Source organism: Schistocerca nitens, chromosome 8 (genome assembly GCF_023898315.1).
Source record: "Schistocerca nitens isolate TAMUIC-IGC-003100 chromosome 8, iqSchNite1.1, whole genome shotgun sequence".
Classification (NCBI taxonomy): Eukaryota; Metazoa; Arthropoda; class Insecta; order Orthoptera; family Acrididae; genus Schistocerca; species Schistocerca nitens.
Genome location: NC_064621.1, coordinates 504,459,020 through 504,483,618, shown reverse-complemented (window position 1 = coordinate 504,483,618; position 24,599 = coordinate 504,459,020). Strand labels below are relative to the sequence as shown.

The following is a 24,599-nucleotide window of genomic DNA, read 5'->3' as shown; positions in this document are numbered from 1 at the left end:
CGTATGGAAAACTAATTTGTATGGTAGTGAGTCATGGACAGTAGGATAACCGACAGAAGGGATTCGAAGTGTTTGAGATGAGGTGATACAGAGGAATGTTGAAATTACGTGGACTGATAAAGAATCGGCGAAGAAAGGAACATATAGGAAACACAAATGAGAAGAAGGGACAGACTGACAGAATATGTGTTAGGACACCACGGAATATTCTCTATGGTACTAGAGGGACCTGTGGAGTACAAAATCTGTTGGCAAAGATAGAGACTGGAATATACGCAACAAACAGTTGAGGACGCAGATTGTAATTGCTACTCTGAGTTGAAGAGGTTAGCGCAGGAAAGGAATTCGTGGCGGGCCGCATCAAACCAGTCGGAAGACTGACGAGTCAAGGAAAGAAATATATAAATAAAAAAGAATTAATTAATTAAACACGGACATTAACTTCAGAATCGAGAAAAACCTCCTCGACAGCTTGTTAGGAATCCATGGATGGGAAAATTTTAACTTAATTTTGAGTCAACATGTGCCTGAAAAAAGTATTAAAATCTATTGCATGTGAAATAGTATTTAGTTGTCGCGCGGGATTGGCCGAGCGGTCTCAGGCGCTGCAATCGTGGACTGTGCGGCTGATCCCGGCGGAGGTTCGAGTCCTCCCTCGGGCATGGGTGTGTGTGTTTGTCCTTAGGATAATTTAGGTTAAGTAGTGTGTAAGCTTAGGAAATGATGACCATAGCAGTTAAGTCCCATAAGATTTCACACACATTTGTACATTTTCTTTTTTTTTTGTATTTAGTTATGAGTATACAGAGTAGAGTCGATGACTTGTTCAACATACGTAGCGTACCTTCTAGGGCCAAAAGGTGTAGCAAAATTTTGGATATTGATACAAATAAGTCGGCTACGAAATTGTCTTTGTAAAGTTGCTTCGTTGCATCACAGAGCGTTAATGGCTGGCATACATTCTGCGTCCGCGTTCTTTGTATTGAGGAGAGGAACGAAACGTGGTTCAAAATTTTGGATTTTCTGCAGTATGATTGAGAAAGTGGTTTCTTTACTTTAAGGATCTTCAGATAATTAGGAATTTGCTCGTTTTAGTTAAACATAACGCAAGTATCTGAAATATAGACAATATAATGCTATTTGCGAAGCGGTCTTTTATCCAGTAATTACTTGCAATGAACGTCAAAATAAAGTTTAGTTGACAGTTAATATTCTGCTATATCTCCTCGTGTTGAAAATAAAAATACTTATTTGTAGTGCAGTTTTCCAGCAACGGTGTCCTGAAATAAAAGCAGTTTCCAAGTTCTAATAACGCATTAAACCACTCAGAAACTTTAAATTATAGAAATTACAGTTCAAAGCTAATCATTTATCTATTTCTTCACTTCCAAATGCACCACAATAGCAGGTTGTTATTGGGTTACTTGTTCATCACATTTTCATTTCCGACGTCGTTTCTAGTTATTGTTCTTGCCTCTTTTGCATATTCAAGGACTAATTTTTCAAGATCGGCTGTCCTTCGATTCCTTATGTCAGGAGAGAGCCAATTTCTACAAATTCTGTGGTTGATAACCTACATAAAGTCACATCATGAATACAAATTACCGCATCGGATGCACCTAGTTTCTCCGTATTGCATCTAGGAAACAGTTTATCTTGAAAAGTATTTCTATAAAAAATGACTCACACGTTCGTTCACATTTAATGTGTTGCCATGTTAGCCCCTGTGACAACAATTTCTTACAATTTATGTCTCGGTGTGTAGGGTAAATTGATTCTAGTAGCGCATATGGCAGAGATTGATTATGCACACATACTTGTACAAGTCAGCACCAACCTCTCACGTGAAAAAGGAAGCGAAATTGACAAGTCGACTGCCGAGATAGTTATAAAGTAGTTGAAAACAAATGCTCAAATTCTTTATTTTATTTCAAGTACCATTAGGTTCACAGAATTACGCGGATTGGCTTAAGACAAAAGACAGATAAGCGATTTTTAGAAGTCACATCCATAAACAAAATTATTTTGCGGAGAGTTGTCTGTCACTCTTTTATCAAATTTAAACTGCAACATTTCCTTACATTTTAGTACTGTAGTAGTTTGCTTCATATGTATCGGAGAAAAAAACTCATCTCTTTCATAAAAGTTAGCTACGCCGTATTGTTTTCCGAAAATGCATATGCGTGCCTCTCAGCCTAATTGATACTGGTAGCGTGTAAAAACTTATGACCGACATTTTCAATTTGCTGTTACTTTCATATTTAATAAACAAATTTTGAAGGTTTTCCTTGACAGTGTCGCAAAAATGTAAAGAGTCCACATGCATTAGAATCAAGAAAACGTTGCCATTCTGCAGTAATTAAAAGATTCTGCTACAGCAAATTCGTCGGTGCGATCTGGAGATGTGTGCAGGCACCTCGGCAGCGATGCACACGCATGCTGTAATGCTATTCGTATGTGGGACTCTTTCCCACAAAGTGTCTCACAGTGCATTCTGTACGATAAATGGAGCAAATCTTAGGCGGCAATTGTCTCGTTTTCTGAACGAATATTTTCTTCACAAGTGGATAAAAGACGCAAAAGTAGTTTCAGATATATAACTTTAGCACAATTAGTTCAATGACTAGAGCAAACAGGTAAACTGAATCTGTGGTGCACGAAGGACTATGATTGTTGTCCCTTAATTTGCGCAAAATTCTTGGCAATAATAAATACCGAGAACATGCTGTTAACAGAGAAACACTCAGTACTGACTGATGCTATGTATTTCTAGTGTACATTTTCTTTCACAAGACCCTTACTTGCAGTTGATCTTGAATATAGATTACGTGAGGTTACATTATTATTCTCGGTGAATGCCGGAATAACTCGCCGATTACACTCTGCTGCATTTTAAAGTTTTCGAAACTATACGTTATGACTGTAAGGTGACATTTAAAGTATTTTTTCATTTCACAGATAATGTTGACTTTTCTGTATGATGTAAGATTTTAGAAAAAAATCAAGTCTGGAGTTTGAGATCAAATCACATTTTTTTTTCTAGCAGGGATTTAAAAAAGATTGCATTAAAAATTGATTATTTATTTTGTAACCTCTAATATAACCACTAGAGACAGCTACAGAGTAGACAATGGTATATGTTTAGTTAAAATGCTAATAATTATTACAAAAACACATGTATGACAGCCATTGGCTGTACAACAGGTTTTGTTTAACGATCTAGATTTCGGCCTTAGGCCATTATCAAGTTTTACAAGTGTGATAAATCATTAGACTTGAGTAGAACCCAAGTCATAGACATAACAAGTGTCTTCGGTTAAATAAATCAATTTTATAAAAATTGTGTAATATGCTAATTTACTGGCAAGTAGCATGACTCAATTAATATGGATGTGGAAAGATAGATGACCTAATCACGGGTTCTAACTTTACTACACTGTGTCTAAGCGGCCACATATATATGACTGTGGCTCTACAGAAGTTAATTCATTATGTGTATGACAACATATTTTTCCTTCGCTGATCTGTGCATCAAATTCTTCTGACAAAGGGGACGAAACTTCTCTTACTCGGCTGTATCCCTCCACTAGTGACGTCTCTCTTTAGAAAACCACCGTAGTCGATCATAATTTTTCATTCCTCCTGCTGTGGTATGTCTTTTCCAAATCCTTGATGTCTGGTGGAACCGATTTTCTTGTTGTTCACTGGTATCATCAAGTTTCGCAGGGTAAAAATTATTATGTGAATGTAGAAAATGAATCTCCACATTCATATTACATCTTAGATGCATGAAACTGTACCACACTGTTTTAACCATAAGTTTATAATTTTTGTTTTTCTTGATGTCCAGATAACTAGCCACTACTTCTTTAAACGAAGACCATGCCCTTTTTTTACCGGATTCATTATACTTCAAAACATTTCAAAGTTTTAATCAGATATTTTTAGAAACCTCATTACCAAGTACTGCACGTCAAAAACGCTCTAAAGTTTTCCGAAAGCAGCCAGATGGGTGTGACAAGTGTGGCCAACAACTCTATCTTTCTAAAATAGTTTCCCTTACTTGGAATAAAATTTCTCCCTGTGGTATTTAGGTTTATGAAACGTCAATTTACTTGACTTCTGAAAATTCTGTAAGTGATAGAAAAAACAAATAGGCACTTCTTCGAAAGGTTGCAGATGCGATCGAAAGTGTTTGCTATCGTCAATGAAAGTGAGGGTAAACTAGAGCTAACAAAGGTTTCAACTTCCACCTTCAAACAGGATTGTATGGCCGACAGCCGTTGTTCCATTGTCAGGCAAAGGTCAACACACTGGAGGCTCGCTAAAGCTTAATTTCATCCTTGTACTATGGGATCCTGTAGTGGTTACCGTAACTCCGCAACCTCTTCTGTCGCTTTCACTAACTGCTGCTTCTGTTTACGCTAGAGGGCCACAGTGTCAGGGTGACGTAGATGCCTGCTGGCGCCTACGAAAGGCCGGAAAGGTGCCACGATTTCTCTTTGTGTTTACTGAAGTCAAGCCTACATTTAAACAAAGGTTAATGCTATACGGCATGACACAGAAGGTTTTTGGGGAACACGAGAGCAACTACCGTCTAGAAGAAATACGGCGGGCATTTTCAAAAACTTGTTAAATCTTCCAGTTGAACTTTGACGAAGGATACTTCACCATATAATATCATTCCACATATTAAAATATTTGGAACTAACTTTCGTCTGAAAAATTCTGTGGAAAACCAACTGTGTATGTACGTATATACATATAAAAAAGGAGAAGTGCTCGTGCTACGCTAAACTAACAGATTAAACGGGATGATTACACCCTTCCAGTACCAGTCATACAAAGCAAGCTTTACCTGACTCATCTCTACCCTTGTGAAAATTGCTCGGAGTTTTGCTCCTCCCAGTTTTTATCACATAATCCTCATCACCTTATATTCTTATCCGCTTTCTTTGCATAAGAAATATCCATCAGATCTATATATCAGATCGATTCCGTGTTTCTGGATTTCCGGAAGGCTTTTGACACTGTAGCACACAGGCGGCTCTTAGTAAAATTGCGTGGTTAAGGAATATCGTCTTAGTTATGTGACTGAATTTGCGATTTCCTGTCATAGAGGTCACAGTTCGTAGTAACTGACGGAAAGTCATCGAGTAAAAGAGAAGTGATTTCAGGCGTTCCCCAAGATGGTGTTATAGGCCCTTTGCTGGTCCTTATCTATATAAACGATTTGGGAGACAATCTGAGTGGTCGTCTTCGGTTGTTTACAGATGAAGCTGTCGTTTATCGACTAATAAAGTCATCAGAAGATCAAAACAAACTGCAAAACGATTTATGAAAAACATCTGAATGGTGCGAAAAGTGGCAGTTGATCCTAAATAACGAAAAGTGTGAGATCATCCACATGCGTACTAAAAAGACCTCGTTTAACTTCGGTTACACGATAAATCAATCTAAAAGCAGTAAATTCAACTAAATACCTAGATATTACAATCACCAACAACTAACATTGGAAGGAACACATAGAAAATGTTATAGGGAAGGCTAACCAAAGACTGCGTTTTATTGACGGCACACTTAAAAAATGTAACAGACTTACTAAGGAGACTGCCTACACTACGCTTGTCCGTCCTCTTTTAGAATCCTGCTACACAGTGTGGGATCCCTTACTAGGTAGGACTGACGTAGTAGATCGAAAAAGTTCAAAGAAAGGCAGCACGTTTTGTATTATCGCGAAATATGGGAGAGAGTGTCACAGAAATGATACAAGATTTGAGCTGAAAATCATTAAAAGAAAGGCGTTTTTCGTTGCGACGGAACCTTCTGACGAAATTCCGATCACCAACTTTCTCCTCCGAATGCGAAAATGTTTTGTTGACACCGACCTACATAGGGCGGAACGATCACCACCAGAAAATAAGAGGAATCAGAGCTCGTACGGAAAGATGTAGGTGTTCAATCTTTTAGCGCGCTATACGAGATTGGAATAATAGAGAATTGTGAAGGTGGTTCGATGAACCCTCTGCCAGGCACTTAAGTGTGATTTGCAGAGTATCAAAAATGGCTCTGAGGACTATGGGACTTAAATTCTGAGGTCATCAGTCCCCTAGAATTCAGAACTACTTAAACCTAACTAACCTAAGGACATCACACACATCCATGCCCAAAGCACGATTCGAAACTGCGACCGTAGTGATCGCGCGGTTCCAGACTGTAGCTCCTAGAACCGCTCGGCCACCCTGACCGGCTGAGGAGTATCCAAGTAGATGTAGATCTGATAGTAACTGCCAATGGACTGTATCGGACAAGAGCTGTTTCTAAACTCTAACGGTAGCGGGCTCACGTGTCGCGCCACTGCACTGTAGAATATTTAGGAAGAAGACCACCCAAGAGATTTTTAATCGAAACAACAGTGCGTTTCAGAGTGAGAACAGGATCCTAGTCGGTTTTGCTGTGCGCGAACCTAACTTTGGAATTTTGCGCTTTGTTCACTATAAGTGAAACGACATTTGTAGTGTATCATCAGATGAATATGGTATGATCTCTGTACATGAAAAGTAATGTCGCGACTGACCGACTCACTCACTGACGCATCACGACCAAGCCCAAGCCACTGAGGACAAAAAATTGAAATTTGCAAAGGAAGTTGATACTATAATGCTGGATTTTTCGGTATGCCATCCCTAAGGCGGTGAAAGAGGGCTTGAAAGCCTTATTGAATATATGTCGCTATTAATGCAATTCTACGAAAACTGGGATTTCGTTTCTCTGTCATAAATAAATAAATCCGTGTTTCATCATTTTTGGAAATTTAATTGCCATGGCGGTGAAACAGTGGGTGCAATTCTTTTTTTTTTAATCTATCACTATAAAAGAACTCCTAAAGTAGTTTCACAGCTGCGTCTACCAACCACGGTGTTTGATTTCTCGGCTACAACTAAAAAGTGGGTGTTTCAGTGTTTTTGAAAATTCAACCCCTAAGGCGTTGGAATAGAGGACGAGATGTTGTATGAAAATATTTCATTACGAAGGCATTTTTAGAGATAAACCTATGAAAATGTGAATTATGCTTCTCTGAAATAAAAAAAAATACATATTTTACAGTTTACAGAAATTCATCACCTATGGGTGTGAAGTAGGGGACCAAATTGTTTATGGAAATATTTCGTTGTGCAAGCATTATTGTAGTTAAAACTATGAAAAGTTGTATTTGGCTTCCTGTTGGAAATGAAAAATACATGTCACAGATTCTGGAAATTCGGTTCCGAAGGGGATGAAATAGGGGTTAATCAATTTATGAAAAATATTACCATTCTGAAAGCATTTTTAAACCTAAATATTTGAAAATTGGTGTTTGGCTTCTCGGTTAGAAATGAAACAAATAAGTGTTTCTCTGTTTTTGAAAATCCGACCCCTAAGGCGGTGAAATAGGGATAGACTGATTCACTAACATCCCCCAGTCCAAAGCCTAAGGAGATAAACTTGAAATATGGAGAGGGTGTGGGGTCTTATACTGTAGGCGTCGTTTAAGATAGGATTGTTCGAAATTCCACCCTTAACTGGGAGAAATAAGGGATTAAAGCCTTTTTGGAAGTACGGCGCTATTAAGGAAATTTTGAAGCTAGAACTACGAAAACTGATATTTTGTTTCCCAATCCGAAAAAAAAAAACTGTGTTCAGCGTTCTGGAAATTCAACCAGTAAGGGGACGAAATAGGGAATGAAAATTAATAAAAAAATATTTCTTTATATTAAAAAAGTTTGAGAGCTATGTCCTCGAAAACTGTTATTTCAGTTGTCGGCTAGATGTGAAGAAATGTATGTTGGGGGGTTGTAAGTTTCTATGGAAACATCTGCATAAGAACGCAAGAACACATACTAATAAAAAGCTTGGACTCCAGCTACCATAATCGCTTTCTGATCAGAAGTACATTTTGAGGAGACCATGCTTCTATGGCCGTAATTAGCGTGTAAAGCTTATAATGTGTTGCAATTTGTGAACAACATAAAGATTCGATGAATGAAAACACAAAATAAAAAAAAAAAACATCTTTGTAGGCAGTGTGGTCTACGCGTTCGAAATAACGGGGGCTAAGATAGTTCGCTGTGTTGTAAGCTGTGACAACGTAAAACCCAGATAAGAACAATGCTGCTGTTAAATTATCATAGCAGTTCTCAAGTTTCTATCAGAAACTTAATGTACCGGACAAAACAGACGGCATAAAAATTTAAATGTTTACAGATTTTGTTTCTTCAACAGGCGGAAATGGAGAAGTGAGGAAATAAATGGGAACAAAATAGTATGAAGGAAGTCGTTCGGAAGTGTTAGATTTTTGAAATGACAATCAGGGAAGATTGTGAGAAATAATCAGCCCCAAGAAGTACATTAGGTGATGAATTTAAAGATTTACGGGAAAAAGAGTTGGTCATGAGATATGAATTAGGAAATAATCAGTTCTCTCCTAGAAGTTTCAGTGATTTACAGGAAACAGTATTGTCCAATCATGTTCAATATTTACGTACATGGTTTGAGAGAAAATGAGCTCTTAAATCTCGTCTAAAAATATGCAGAGCGATTGAAATTAAAACATCTGGTCTATAAGATAGTAACGAGACTAGGAAAAAGGCTTATACTACGATTTTACGGAAAGACATGAAGCCTTAAGTCAGAGGGTAGCAGAATCCACGAGTTTTCAGCAAGCATCGGGTTTCATCACGAAACAAGTTGACACATTGCCCGACAAACTAAGAGAGCTGATCGACAGTTTCAAGTTAATAACCATTTACAATCGAACTGAATTTTTTTGCAACTATAATTACTCTATTATACATTATAATTTCATGTCCCGTACAATCCTCAAAAAATTTAAACTGCCAATATGCAAAGAATGGAAAAAGTATTAAAAACTCGAGGAACGTTTATTCTTAAGACACCGAGTTTCCAATATAAATTATAATTTCAAACATCTTACGCTTCCGATAGTACCCAATGTTTCCTCTGCACATCCTTTACCAGCTATTTTTGCTCCCAACCCATTTCAGATTCCTAGAACTTGACCAGTAAAACTTTAGCGTGTCACCAGTCATCACGAAATCTGAGCCGCTGGCGCACCACTAGCAACAAATACATCTGTGTATAATTAATCACTGTTTCGTCAGTATCAATTAATAACTACAATGTTCGCATTGTCGCTTTCTTCACATCTTTAGGTGTTATTAATGGACTATGGCTGCATCACGATATATAAAAATACCATTTATGAGGTAGCATAAGAGATGTCAGCGAATTACACAGCATGTCGTCACGTAGAGTCTCCTTTCCATGTGAAGACATGACGTACAATTCATTGACAGTTTTTATACCACTTCCTGATGTTCAGAGTGAATGACTGTAATTGTTACACACCTGACTTAGCTGTCAGTGTATCCCACACATAGAAGAGATAGTAATAAAATACTGAAACGGGTAATGTGGTAATTGTCATTTCAAATGATCTTAACATTACAATAAATTATTACACAAACATTTATAAGACCAGATACTTTCGTTTGTAAATATGTTTATTCTTCAAAAATATATGTATTGTTCTTTACTCTCTTCACATTCCACGTCATGTCCATATGTAATTTAAATTTACTCTCCTATCACTGTTCAGGAATGCGTAAGGAAATCTTTCTGACTATCTGCCATTGTCCTTTTCTCCCCTCGTCCAGAAATGTAAGCTCTGTTACATTTCCCTCCAACTATCGTTCCACCCCTCTAACACCCACCCCATATCCACGTCAAACTCCTTTATGTCATTAAAATGAAGGCATATGGTTCCAGAGACCTTTTCAAGTCTCAAACATCTGTGACGTACATATGCAGACTGAAGCGACGAACGAAATTTGTACCAACGCTGGGATTCGAACCCAGATAATCTGCTCAATGTGCAGCTGCGCTAATCACTATGCTACTTGGAAAGTGGTTTTGCGCAACTGCACGGACTGCCCTGTCATGCCTCCGTCCTCAATCCCAGTTCCCATTCACACCTCAGCCCCCTTGGTTTTCCCCCTAAACTTCCCCTCTAACTTCCATATAAAACCCCCTTTGCAGTCTTGGCTCGAAATCCACATCAAGATTCTGCTACAGTTATTACATCACACCCCACATACATACTCTTTTATCCACTTACCATAACCAGAAGCAGTTTACTCATAAATCTTGCGACTCACAGCATTTATAAATTTAACGTGACACTGCGCGTCAGCAGATATTATCCAATGTTAACGGTCCGATTTTAATCCTGTTCATTATTTTAAAGATGCCCCGTAAGTTTTAAATATTCATGTAGGATGAAGGAAGCCATAGTGGCAACTGACAGTCCACCCACGCGTAAAGAACAATTATCCAGACACTAGTTTCAGTACGAGCAGCTTGTTAATTCATGGTTACGTCAGTCCAGACATTATTTCTAGTTTTCAGTGGGTACTTGCATAAGTGTGTGCACAGTAATAAGCAGCATACGTTGCCACTCTATTTGATTATACCTCCGAAACAACAGCTGTTAATTCAAGGTATTGCTACAAATAGAGCTCCACTTTTAGATTATTCTGGACATTTCAACCGAAGAGCTGAAAATTCACAATTCCGGTTTTCACAGAGAGCTGTGTGACAACGGCGAATGTTTTGTGAGAATGTAGCCGCCGGACCATCAAGGCAAAGTCTGAATTACGTGTGTAAAGTCCTAACTTAGTATGCGGGTCACCACGTTACTATCCAAAGTATTTCATCCGTTAGATCTGAGAGATGTTGACAATCTAAATACAATTTTTTGACATCGGAGACCTACGTCTTATAAGAATGTCCAGCGCATATTTGCTGGAGGAAATTTAGGTATGTACTTTGTATATTAATAAATTATATAATGAGTACGTAATGGCAGCACTAGGTGTATTTGAGTATTAATGTCATTGTTCACTGACGTGAATGCCTTACAGATATTTAATGACCCGACCACTGACTTTCTTGATTATTTCGAACATTGTTCGAGGCAACTCGGAAATTAACACTCACTCACGAATCATTCAGAATTGCATTGAGTAGAAATGCGGTTTTGTTAAAACGTTATTATAAAAGATGAAGAGTCTTGGAAGAGGTCAACGATAATGGTGCCCTAATACAAGTGGAGATCTGTCAATATTGCAGTTAGCATATCCGCATCAACTGTAATGAGCAGAGTGCCATCATTAGATGCACGCAGAAAGAAATAACCAGTATAGATTATAGTGTGTTTTTAGGATTCAGTAAAAAAGCTGTGTAAATTTTCAAGTGTCGTCTAATGACGGCTGCCCTGAAATAACCCTGGAGAGTCCAAAGAAAAGGGAAAAAACTGAGTATTTGTAAATATTAAAATAATGAATATTTTGCTGTGCGTTTGCTAGAATGGTATATAAATATATGTATTGCTTCCATTAAGACGGAAACTACAGTTAATTAAATTATATAAAGGGGACGCAAATCGATAACTTTCCTGAATAGACTCATCGAATGTGGCTCCAATCCCTAGTCATCCACACTTTCGTCTGTACACAGGATATTCCTATGGATTGGGTGAAAGCAGGTATTGAACACTCATAGAGGGTACGAACATTTTTCGAAATCTTCCCTCCAAGTACAGTGATTACATTTTATAATGACTTTCATGCTGCAGTTTAGGAAACGGACTAATGTACATGCCACATCCTCTAATTTGCTGAATTTCGTCTCATCAAGGTGCAAAAGTAAAGATCTGCAATAAGGCTGTTTGCATATTTTTGTCTCCCAAATGAAATAAATTAATTTATATATCGATTATAAGTATTATTGGGTCATCAGCAGTTATTTTAAGTTTGTAATTACAATACGTACTGCCAAAATATTAGAACTGGCCTGTAGCACAGCTACCAGTAGATAAAATTGACTTCCAAAGAGTGTAATCCAGAAATTTTCAAATCTAAGTTCGAAGGTATCCTAGTGACACACTATTTTTGTTTAGGACAAGAGTTTCTCGCCGTTGTTCAGAGCTTTGAACTGAAACGTATTAAATGTGATACAGCTTTCTTGCGCTTCTAAATTTTTACTGTTTTCTTATTGGGCTTATAAATGTTCTGATAGACTGTTTGTCATGTACGTAGCGGATCGTTACATGACCAAGTAGGTTTGTCACAGAGGACCTATGGAACCGGATCAATTAAATAAAGTTTGAGATACTGTTCATAAAGGTCTTCGTAGGTATAGTAATGCAGAACTATTTCTCTTGGGACTGGGACTCGGAAAGAAAAGACTGGAATAAAAAGAAAACGATGCATTTACTTATTCAAATTAACTGTCTCGTCTAGTTAAAGAAATGCGGTACTTTACCTGTCGGGGTTGGATTCAAAAGGAAATGACGGGGAGAAAGAAGACAATGGACTGGTTTTCTGGCATATACAAGTGAGACAATACATCTAAATTAAGAAATAAACCGAAGTTCAGCTCATAGTTCATTCAGTTACAAGGACTTTTTTGTGACAATTAGTATACTGATATGTAGCTAAAATGGAAACGCAAAGGGGGGTCAACAACGGTACGTAATTGACATCAGCTGAGTGTGAATTATCTTTTTCATGAATCACGTTACCCCATTTGTCTCGGTAGAATGAAACAACGTATACTTTTTACCATCTGTTTTAGTAAAAACTGTTTACCAAAGTATATCGCTCTACTTGTACGACACTTGAATCTCACGCTGCGGCTGTACAGAGAACAAATTCCCATCTTGAAAATTTACAAAGAACGTCAAGCCTTGAGGTTAATGAATTAGGTGAACAGTATTTATCTGATCTGCACGACGTAAGTCACTGGGTAAAGTATTCAGAAACTGTCACGGTTACGGTTGCACTTAAAATATGAAGGATACAGCATCAGGTGCCCTTTCCATTCCTTTTCGTCACATTAACAGCATTCAGCATTAATAACAGGATAAATATGAATAACGTCAGACGTCACTGATATAAACCACACTTCAGGGAAAGGTAGAGCAATGTGCAAAAGAGAGTGGTTCAGTTATTTCTTTAGAAAGAGAAAGCAGTGAGTAATGCTGCCAAGCTGGAGTAGTCCGCAGAGCAGTACTGCGGTATCCACGTAGCGATCGCAAACTTTTGATTGGAATGTGAGCGAGAAATCGCGACTGTTATTTTCCGTGGACGACAAGCACGTTCATTTTGATTAACTAAGACAGAAATGTCGGTGGATAAATTACCATTTTTTGTGTAAAGTTATTAGCAGTTCTGCACAGACAAGAACATCGGTGACATACAGTTCATTCGCCATTATATTGTGAGTGAAACCAGTCGTTGAAAATAATAGAGAAAAATAGGATTAACAGAATCGAATGCTTAGAGCCAACAGTAGTTCTTTTGGATGATAAATGAAAGATGATGAAATCGTGTTGAATTACTGTTGAAACGAATAACTTGGCATATTTTGAATGTTAAGTTACTAAGGCCTTATGGAATACTCTTTTGTTGTAAACTTCAAGTTTTACTACAATTATTATTAAAGAAGGGCAATTACTGTTACTTGTGCGATACGTAGATGTGTGACTTAGGACCCGCTATATGAGAGACTGAAAACTGTAACATTACACTCTAAGGACACCTCACTGATAAAATTTGTCATCAAAAAGTCTCCAACTTTGAGGATGATTGTGGTATTCGCACACCTGTTATAGAAGTACAGTTGATGTGCCGTACCTCTGGCGATTTTAACACTGTGTCAAAAAGTTCCGAAGTCCTTAACTATGTGATAATTCACCTACAGAAATAAAAGTCTGCGACACAAGAGAAATGTGTTTAAACGCAATTTCAATCACGATATGTCCTTGTTGTAACATTAAAAAGCTTTAAATTAAAAAAGAAACACGTAGCATTTGTAAAAACTGCATGTTGCGTATTATAAGCTAATTACAAATACCGTCATGGAACGAGTAACCAAACAGTTAAGCGAATGCAAACGACTCTTTTCGCTCACATCAAGAAATGGGAAAATAAGAGAATATTGAGGTGAAGAAAGTGAGATTACCTAAGTGAAAAGGGAAAATCGTAGCAGGCTTTCACAGGTGAAAATAGTACTCTCTGGTAAAGTATGTCTAGGTGTATCAACAGTGGCCCAGGAATGAGTAAGAATTTTCTGAAAATAAATATGTGGAAAACAACATCATGGAATAATGTAAAGCGGGCAGTGCAAAAACAGAGAAGAACTACAAAGAATTGAAAAGCAACACTAGAGCACGATGTAGCAAATTAAAATGTCAGATAATATACTCGTACAGTCTACAACGTATTATAGGGACTCAGCAGAAAAAAGTGTGCAAAAAACTCCGATTACAAGAAGTTACAAATTTATGAGGTAAGTGATAACACATGAGAGACAGCAATGAAGAAAGCAATGTAAGGTGAAAACGGGAGATGACAAAACAGTTTGGAACAGGTAACACTGATTATTGCGGATGTCGAATGCCATATTTACGGATAAGTTAAATAATAGCACAGAATACGACGAACTAAAGATCGCAAAGAGGTTATGAAAACAAGGAAATCGGAACTTTGGACACTACGAGACACAAACCACACAGCGCCATCTTGTACTGAATTTCCTCTCAACAGAAGGCACACGACTTGTCAGCCGTGAGCGTAGAAGCACCTCTGGAAGAACGCCAGGAGAAACTTGATTTTGTGAAAGTCCTAGTCGTCGCGTTCATTTCCAGTGTTTCCGTTTGTACGGGTGCTTCCATAGCGCCGCGAGAAGTTGACACAAAAAAAAAACAAAATAAAAAAGAGAAAGGAGGGAGTTGCGTGGGCGAGAGAGCTATCACCGTCGGTCGTTTGTCTGCACAAATGTCTCAGTTGTGGGTTAAAGGACGTCGCATGGAAAAAGACGCCGAGGGGACGAGCGAACCCCTTTGCCTCAGATTTAAGCTGCTTGTACCCGACAAAGTGATCCTTTGTGGTCCAACGCTTCAGAACAGTGGAGCTGCAGTCTGTAATCAAGAGTCCGTATCTCGCGGTGCGGCGAAACGGGTGGAATTCCGCGAAAATTTTTTAACCGTACCAGCTAGAACTACATTCGTGAGGATCCTCTATCTCTGTTTCCTTGAAAAGAAAAACATTTTTTTCCAAAGCTTCTGTGGAAGCAAATTCTTATCCCTTACACTCATTCTTATACATAAATATTTGCCTTCCCGTGTTATTAATGCAACGTGGAAATGTATAGAAAACAGAATTCCACGCGAAATTATCTAATTAACAGCGAACCCTTGAGGAATTTCAGCAAGTATATTTTTTTTATCAAAGCAATTTGTTTTTGTTCTAAGAAAATAGATTATTCCTACACTTCTTGTTATTAAATCTTAAATGTTGGACTATACAGTATGTAATACTTTCGCATCTGTTATAGTTTCTTGCAGAGATGTACACTGATGAACCAAAACATTACGGCCAAACTGCTTAATAGCTTTCTGCCCGTCTTTGGAACGAAATACATTAGTGTTTCTGCGTATCACGGAACCAATAGTTCTTTAGTAGGTTTATGGAGGTGCATGGCGTTAGATGTCTACGCATGGGTCACGTAATTCGCATAAATGACGGGCAGCAGATTTGCGGACGCAGCGATGGCGCTCAATAGCGACACAGATGGGTTCCATGGGTCTTACAACAGGCGAATTTGGTCGCCGAGACATCAATGTGAGATCACTATAATACTCCTCGAACCACTGTGGCACAGTTCTGGCTCCGAGATCGGGGTAATTATACTGCTGAAGGGTGACATCGCTATCAGAGAGCCATGAAGCATGAAGGGATGCAAGTGGTTCGCAGCTGTCAGCGTGTCTTCGATTACTACCACAGGTCCCATGCAAGCGCAGGAGAATGTCTGTAGTAGCATAATACTCCTCTCGCCAGCCTACGTCCGTGGCTTGTTGATTTCGAGCCGCCGTTCACCTCGATAATTGCACTTGCGGAGACGACCATCGACCTAGTGTGATCACCCGAAAAGCCGACAGGTTTCCATCGATCGACGGTCGAATCACGATGGTCCCTTGCTACTGTAGTCATCATTGGCTATGTCGTTGGGTCAGCACGTGAACATGTAGGGGGGATCTGCTACGGAAGTCCATGTTCAACAACGTATAACTAATAGTGTGCTCCAAAACACTTGTGCGTGAACCAAAATTGGGCTCTTTCTGCAGAGACGCCACAGATTACAATGTGTCTTACTTTGCAGAGCAGGCAAGCTTCCGAAGCCCACGTTCTGAGTACAGACGTGTACATCGAACCATTTATAGCCTAGTGGTAGTTTCGCTGTCCTACCTCTCTCCGTAGATCTTACGACAGTTGCACGTGAACATTCGAACAGATTAGCCGTTTCCGAGATACTCGTCCACAGGCTTTGCCTAATAATAATCTGTGCCTTGACAAAGTTGCTTGTCTCAGTGGATTTTCCAATTTTCAGCCCACATCTTCGCCAGGGTGTTCCCCCATTGTCGCTGGTGCACTTACGTACTTTTCATAGCGACTCACGTGACCGCAGGGTCACCAGGCGTCACCCAACCTCTCGGTGGGCTGTGGTAATAATGTTTTGGCTTATCAGTGTATACTCCGCGCGTACTGTTATACAGCATTTCCCATTTAATCTTTACCATCCTAAATAAATTTATTCACAAGTAAGATAAACTGGTATACACCGCAGGTAGCCGGGATAACGCAAACCATCCACTGGCTCAAGTTGACAGTAAACACATGAAAACACAAGGAGAGTACACACTGTTCCCTCAGTCAGCCGTCGTAGACTGAGGGTTGGAGTGAGAAAAGTGTGCACCAACGAAGAGAAGTTAGAAATGTAACATAGTGTTCAAAAGTATTGCAACACTGTATTACATGAACCATATTGTAAATAAGAAGACGTTGGTGCAACAACTGTTGCGGTAACTGACGTTCTACATGGATGAGTTACACTCCAGCTTACCATTATTTGGTATTCTTTGATCTCATACAAATCTTCAACTATAGACGGCTGACCGAGGGACTAGTATCCATTTTTTCGCGTGTCTATATGTCTGCTGACAACTCTAGCAAGTGGACGAGTAACGTTACTACAACCACCTGTGCTGGGTGCTGGTACAGGGAAGTCAAAGACAGCTTTGTGTTACGTTTTTAATAAAGACATGTTTGCGTTAATGGTACACTGTGATACAGTTTTCAGCATGCCATGAAGAGGAGAAGTGGATTAGTAAATAAAAAAATATAGTTTGCCATTTGAAAAAAGATCTACAGTCGTTCATAGTTTCGTAATGAACTAAATTACAAGAATAGCACGCCGGGAAAATTCCTCTAAGTAACTTAAGAACATTTTCTTGATGTATTTTTCAGTTTGCTTGTAGAGAAAAAGTTATCTGGTGTGGTAAAGATATTTTTGACACCAAGTCTGTTACTGGTTTGTGGCAGAAAGTGCGCGTTAAATTAAGAAATCTGACGTTTTGATCATAGAACGTGATTGCTAAGAGATGTAACAATGACTTATAGTTGTCTACTGTGTAAATGTGAATAAACGATTTCGCTGAAAATGAAACACTAAAGTTTTTACAGAATATAGAATTCACACTGTTCGATTATGAGGCCCCGAAATGGTCAAAACGTAAAATAAAATGTTGTGGGTCTCATAATTTCGTTATCTTGCATATCAACGAGAGTGAATATTACGTTATCAGATACGTTAGTTCCTGATGTGCTACCGTGTCGTCATTGAATATATATCTTTAAAATATTAAAATAACGGATAAGTGGTGTTTTAGGACCAATAAAAATTTAAGAATTGTCCAAAAGGTTTAAATGCTTCTATCCCGCCTGCAACTGACAATTTTCTTTATTTGTTTGTCATCTTGTACAATTTCGGCCTTAGGCCATTTTAAAGTGTCTGGGGCCATTTTCAAGTGTCTGGAATACTGTAGACAATACGGCTGCCAAGACTCGCCGGTGATGGAAGTTCTTGTATTTGTGATAATGAGGCTTGCCTGAAGGAAAATGTACCAGCAAATGGTGATGAGCTTAATTCCATTGCTGTGGCGGTAAAAAGCAGGAACACCGCTACAGAGACTAATAAAGTTATGTTAGTTGTAAATACATGTTGCAGGACAATGAGATGTGGTATACCGAAAAGATTTTCCTATGCAACATTTGTAATCAGCCTTTAACTCGTTCACTAGACGCTATGGGCATCAGTTACACAGAGGCATAGAGGAATCGATGAAAATGAACAGCAAGAGCATTGAAATATGACGTACGGTTATGAGTGACGGACATCTGGGCTGGTATGCGGCTGCCAGGGAGAACGAAAGCAGAAGCTGTGTAAACACGGAGGCGGCGCAAGAGGCCATTCTGCAGAATGCCCCTCGCGGTAAGCTCCCTTATTGCGAAAACGTTAACGCGTCCGGCGTAGCGACTAGTCTTAAAAACAATGTTATGGCGACGTTAAGCAATTATGACCCTGCTTTAAAGGATCTCCGGCGCACTTCTTTCATATTACACTTGTAAATAACACGCTTAAGAGTCAACATGGCGTCGTCCTCCTGCTTCTGCTCCTATGACATGCAGCTCGATAGTACAATTTAGAACACTGAGCCTTGTAATGGACGAAGCTACTAGAAATGAAGTGATGTATTCCCTCCTACTTTTCAAGAAGCTTGACGGACGTTTCATTTAAAAACGATGCATAACCTACACAATCAAGCAAAATTTCGTACAGTAGCAATATTCTGAAGTCTAAATTAACTGATGTTTCTCTTCCGACAAAAACGATGCTTAAAAAAATTGGTTAATAAATGAAAGAACACATTACGGTAGCGTCTCCGTTCCTCTTCTTCTTCGTGAGTACCTTTGCTTTCTTGTTTCGTATCTCTTTGCAGCTCTTATCTGAAGCTGCGTAGTATTTTCCTGATTCAGTAAGTTGAGACTTATTACAATAATAGAACGGTACTAAACGGTCAAAGAAATAATAACCTAACTCTTTGGCTGACTTATTACCGAAGTTTGTATACGTAGTATTCATTCCAGTAATATACATAAAAGAAGTACATTTAGTTGACAAAATTCTTGGTGGAACGAGATTCTCTGGTCAGAAGATTTCCATGGTCCACTGAAACAGTTTTAGCTGTATCATATGGGAACAGTATTACCCCATTTCGTGGGAAACAATTCATATTCTACTCGAAACAGGATTCTAATAGTTTTGTTTTTCAGTTATCCCGTCTGAAACCAACTTGTTCGTGGCTTTCAGATTTTTATATATGTTGTAGCCTGGACAAATAGGGCAGTGAACACAGAAAGTGAAAAAAGATATAACTGCCATCGGAGTTATATGTAATGACACACCAAGGCATAGATGTCCCCTAAGAAACGTTTTACGTTTTTCAGCTCGCAGCTTACAAACTTATAATGCATATAATGCCTCTCAGTTGCAAATCCTGTTTTACAATTTTTATCATCGTCGTTTTTAGGACGATGACAGATCCTAACTAAATAATGTTTTATAGACTGAAACAAAATTCATAATCTAAAAAAAGAAACTGCAATAAATTGAGGTGTATATGTGCTTTTCATACCGAAATAGTTAGTTGTTCATTCGAGATGTGACCGAAAACACCTTAGATTCCATAGGATCAATACTGCCTATGTTACATGAATATTAAATTTTCCCTAAATAGTATTTACAATACTTATGTTAATAAAGCTTTTGTACATTTAATAGAACTTCAACCAACAAAAACCATTTTAGTCGTTTATTTCTTTCCTTTTGGTCTCATTATCGAACGTATAAGTTTTATTTCATCTGTTTTGCACAGACATACGGTCCTCTCTGTGCGAAACTGCAAATTTCGGACTCGTAAAAGTTTACTTAAACCAATTTGTTCGAAAGACGCCAAAAGTTGTTAAACAGATTCCTTCAGAGACATAGAAGTATTGTAATCTCAAGGTCCCATACATGCTAGCGACGAAGACCATCGTGCGGAATGTATCTGCTGTTCGTGGAGTCTTCCTCAATGAGGAAGCGAGCTCGAAACTCCTGAGAAGGTACAACCTATCATCTGGTTGCGAAGTAAAAGCCTTTGACTAGCCGTGTGATCTTTTGGTGATAAACGCTACGTAGCAGAATAGAGGCTACACATAGTTTCTAAGCTTTTCTTCTCATTTTCATTTCATTCAGTTCCATTTCCCTTCCACTATTTTTTGTGCGTAGGTATCTTTTTTGCGTGTGTATACGCTCTTGTTTACCAGCGAGGATATTACAGTTTACATATTCAGAAACGGAAATGAACCTATTTTCATCCCGAACGTTTAACAACGGGCTTGACTGCTACCAATAACTGTGTCTATTGAAGTATACAGCGAGATGTCCGTAATCAGGTGGTTTTAGTTACAGTTTTACGATGTATTAGACATGAGCTCTCAGTTGGATTCAGCCAGTATTGGTGTATAAAAGACATTTTTGTGCTCGATTTTGTGGCAGCCTGTGGTGTTATCTTCAAATGCTACTTTCCAAACAGTGTACTCCTATACACGTTATATAATCTCGTTTCATAAAGTTAAACACATACGTATGTAATCACATATACTGAGAACAGGAAAAAACGGTTTGTGCGTTTGTTATTGCAAGTAGGAAACTGTATTCTTGTGTAATATTATTTGGAAGATCAGTTATTTTTAGGGGCTTCGTTATATAGTACACAGTTGTAATGTTTCTCTTTTGTAACAATCGATTTCAGGCTATAGTCGAACCATCTTCGTGTTATCTGCATCAGGAAATTTTTTTCCTTCAAATGTATCCAAATGAAGTAAAATGTTTTCTTCTGATGCAGATAACACGAACATGGTTCGACTATAGAATTAAATCGATTGTTTCGGTAAACTAGTAGAACAGCTGTACTTTACATATAACATTACCAACGATTCTTGAAAGCTGCCCAATACTATGTACTCAATTTTTTTTTTTTTTTTTTTACTTTCAGAATAACGAAAGAAACACGAATTGAAAATAGAGAACGAATTAAGGTGTTTTATTCATTTCATCATTGGAAGTTTCTTTTCCTATTTTTGGTATATTTGATTTCCTTCGAAAATTTCGCTTTCTATCCTTCAACGTTGTACAATCCGTCAGCTGCAGTGCAATTATTTTGACAGTAATCAAAAAGGGACATAATTCTAAAACATTTTCCTCAGAAAATTTTGAGAGCTTTATTCAGCTCTACTGATTTTGGTTGATGTAACCACTTGAACAAATTTTGAAGCTGAGATAAGATTCCAACAGATTCCAGGCAAACTGCCGTTAATCATTCAACTCACCTTTAATTGTTCGTCGTGAGTGTTTTCTACCCGATCAACTCGAACGCACTATTTTCTAAAAGAAAAGGTTCATATGTTAGTTCCGGGTAACTCTATACTCGTAATGGTTAAAATGTGGTGCAGAATCATAAATTCAAGTGACTGTTTACAGATAATTCTACGTTTTTATGTTGAAATATTCACGAAATTTGTACTTAAGTTTTTGTAACACGAGCCATAAAAATCATGATGTTGAAAAATCCATATTATTCTTGAAGAATCAAGTTCGATAAGATCGCTAGTATTTCTTTTTATTGCTATTACCGGTTTTGACAGGTCTACGCTGTAGCATTAGATGTAGATGCTTTTTGCAACACTGAAATTTACTTAGTGATGTTGCGTCGAATGGTAATAATGAAAAGCGGTAGGGCACCATGTCAAAAATAAAATACGACACAATTAAAACGAACAACACATAGTGCTGATGTACTGTCACACACTCCAGTGCTGGGACATTAGCACAACATGTATGTTTTAATTGAGTGGCATTTTAGATGCGACTTGCTGATGTTCGTTGCTAATTTTTATTACAAATTGACGCAAGATCAGTATGTGGCTTTTGGTGTTGTTAAAATTATGTACATCTAATAATGTAACAACCGGTAATAGTACAAAAAAACTAATTATTAACCATCTTGGAAAACTCGATTCTTAGAGAATGTATAACTTTGATATCGTTACCAGCACTGACGCAATATAAAACATATAAACGCTTCAATGAAACAGAAGTAACAGGCAGTCAGTCGCAGATTACAGTTTTATTAACCTTGACCATGGTTTTGGCTGTCTTCTTAAGAATATATTGTAAGTAGAATCACATTATTTGTAGCCAACGTGGGAGTCGTTGACTGTCTAGTACTTGTCATCCATTTAATGAACGTGTAAAATACTTTATATAAAAGTAGTGGCCTTATACCGTAGGATTTTGTCTTCATCCCTCCAGTAGACGGCTACTACTTTTATATAATGTATTTTAACCGTTGATTGAGTGGATGACATGAACTGGACAGAGGCAACGACTCCCACATTGGCTATAGATAATGGGATTCTACGTACAGTATCTTCTGGAGAAAACAATTTTAAAACCGTAGAAACTTTGGTAAAGGTTTAATAAACCTGTATTTTGCAACAGATTTTCTGATATTCCTACTCCGTTGAAGCTCTTGCATGAACAGTTGCTGAAGGGCAACCATGTTCAAATTCTTGATAGGTATATAGTATCCACCTGCGGGCTACCAATTGTTGGTATCCAAAGGACACAAGATGTTAGCCATAACATTTCAGCTCTTGGACACCTAAACCAATTGGTACACCGGTGGATTATTTTGTTATAATATAGGCAGGAAAAAAAGTAATGAACTAGTTCTTATGAAGAACTCAGTTAAGGGGAGTAGGACGTCAAACGGACCGACTTGGAGAAGGAGAGGCACCACAGGACATTTTAATTTCCACTGTCTATACTTTTACAAATAAATTCATATAACTTTAACAGCATGACCAAAAAGGATTCAAGATTCATACTCATAGCAGTGGAAGCTCAAAAACGTAACAAAACACATTTTTTTACATGTGAAATTTCATCATTTTTTCACTTACTACTGGCTGCATTTGTTGCTACAGGTACACTTTTCTTCCTAAGTAAGAGAGATTCTGCGATGACTTTTGTACAGCATACAAACCATAGTTACAGGTGTATGAAACTCTAGTAGTTATTTAATTTATGAAAAAATGGATGAACTGTTGTTACAGTTTTAAACTTCAGGTTTAGAAAAAACTCAAGTTTCATAGTTAATTATCTCAATTTTTTCAACAGTTTTTTAATAGATTTGGAAAATTTTAGAGTTTCATACACCTGTAACTACTGTTTGTATGCTATGAAAAATTCATCGAAGAATATCTCTTACTTAGGAAGAAAAGTGTACCTAAAGCAACAAATGCAGCCAGCAATAAGTGAAAAAATGATGAAATTTCACATGTAAAAAAACGTATTTTGCTACGTTTTTGAACTTCCACTTCGATCAGTGTGAGTCCTCAATCCTTCCTGGTCATGGTAACAAAGTTTTATGAATTTATTTGTAAAAGTATAGACAGTAGAAATTAAAATGGCTGGCTCTGAGCACTATGCGACTTAACTTCTGAGGTCATCAGTCGCCTAGAACTTAGAACTAATTAAACCTAACTAACCTAAGGACATCACACACATCCATGCCCGAGGCAGGATTCGAACCTGCGACCGTAGCGGTCACGCGGTTCCAGACTGAAGCGCCTTTAACCGCACGGCCACACCGGCCGGCAGAAATTAAAATGTCCTGTGGTGCCTCTCCTGCTCCAAGTCGGCCCGTTTGACGTCCTACCCCCCTTAAGACATCAGCTACTGAGTAAAAAAAATCCCGTCCTCGTATTTCACGTTACAGGGTTCTTAGCAATAGTTTCCCGGGGAAACATAAATATGTAGAAGAGAGTAAACGAAAGAAGAAGAAATGCAAGAAAATGTAGAGATGAAAGGTTTAGTTAGGGAGTGTCCCCGGCAGCCTCACCCATTGTTGCGGTCGTCGGTCGGCAGGGAGAGAGGAGAGCGTCGGGAGCGACTGCGGCGCCTGCGGGAGACGGTGCGGGCTGCGGCGTCGGTCGGCGCGTGTGCAGGGTCGGCGGCGCCGGTGTGGATGCGCGCCCGCACCCGCCTCGCTTTATAACCGCCGCCCGGCGTCGCGACGCGCCGTGACGTCACGGGCCGTCCGGCGCGCCGCCAATGGGCGCTGCAGGCGTGGGGGGCTCCACACGCCGCACGCCGCACGCCGGCGCTCATCCCCGCCCCCGAACGCCGCCCCCACGGCCGCGTGAGACGCCGGATTTAATTACCCCTCTCTGCAGTGCGGTGTCATTCCGAATAATTCCGCTTACTTCTGACAGATTATCGATATTAAATTTCACCTGCTTAATTTCTGTTTACTGTAGCCCGATTAAAATTTTATCCGTGTCGGCTTTCGGAACCGAGCGGCGCAGGTAGGTGCAAGATTGCCGGAGATCGGGTGGCGGGAGGAAAAATCGACCAGGGGGATTGCTAAGTATTGTTAACGGAACGAACTCAAAATACGGCCGTCCGGCACTGGAATTTCGTGTAAATGCAGAATGGAGAACAGAAACCTAGTAATGAGGTTAGAGCAG

At 38.7% G+C, this 24,599-nt stretch overlaps 1 protein-coding gene across 1 annotated transcript in view; it reads right to left on the bottom strand.

Moving 5' to 3' along the window:
- The window catches only part of LOC126198648 (allatostatins), a 547,008-nt gene extending 522,928 nt beyond the window's left edge, over positions 1-24,080 (bottom strand). The window contains exon 1 of the mRNA XM_049935112.1: positions 23,972-24,080. Within this exon, the coding sequence (XP_049791069.1) occupies positions 23,972-23,975 (4 nt within the window). The 5' untranslated portion in view covers positions 23,976-24,080. The remainder of the gene's footprint in view (positions 1-23,971) is intronic.
- Positions 24,081-24,599: the final 519 nt, after the last annotated feature.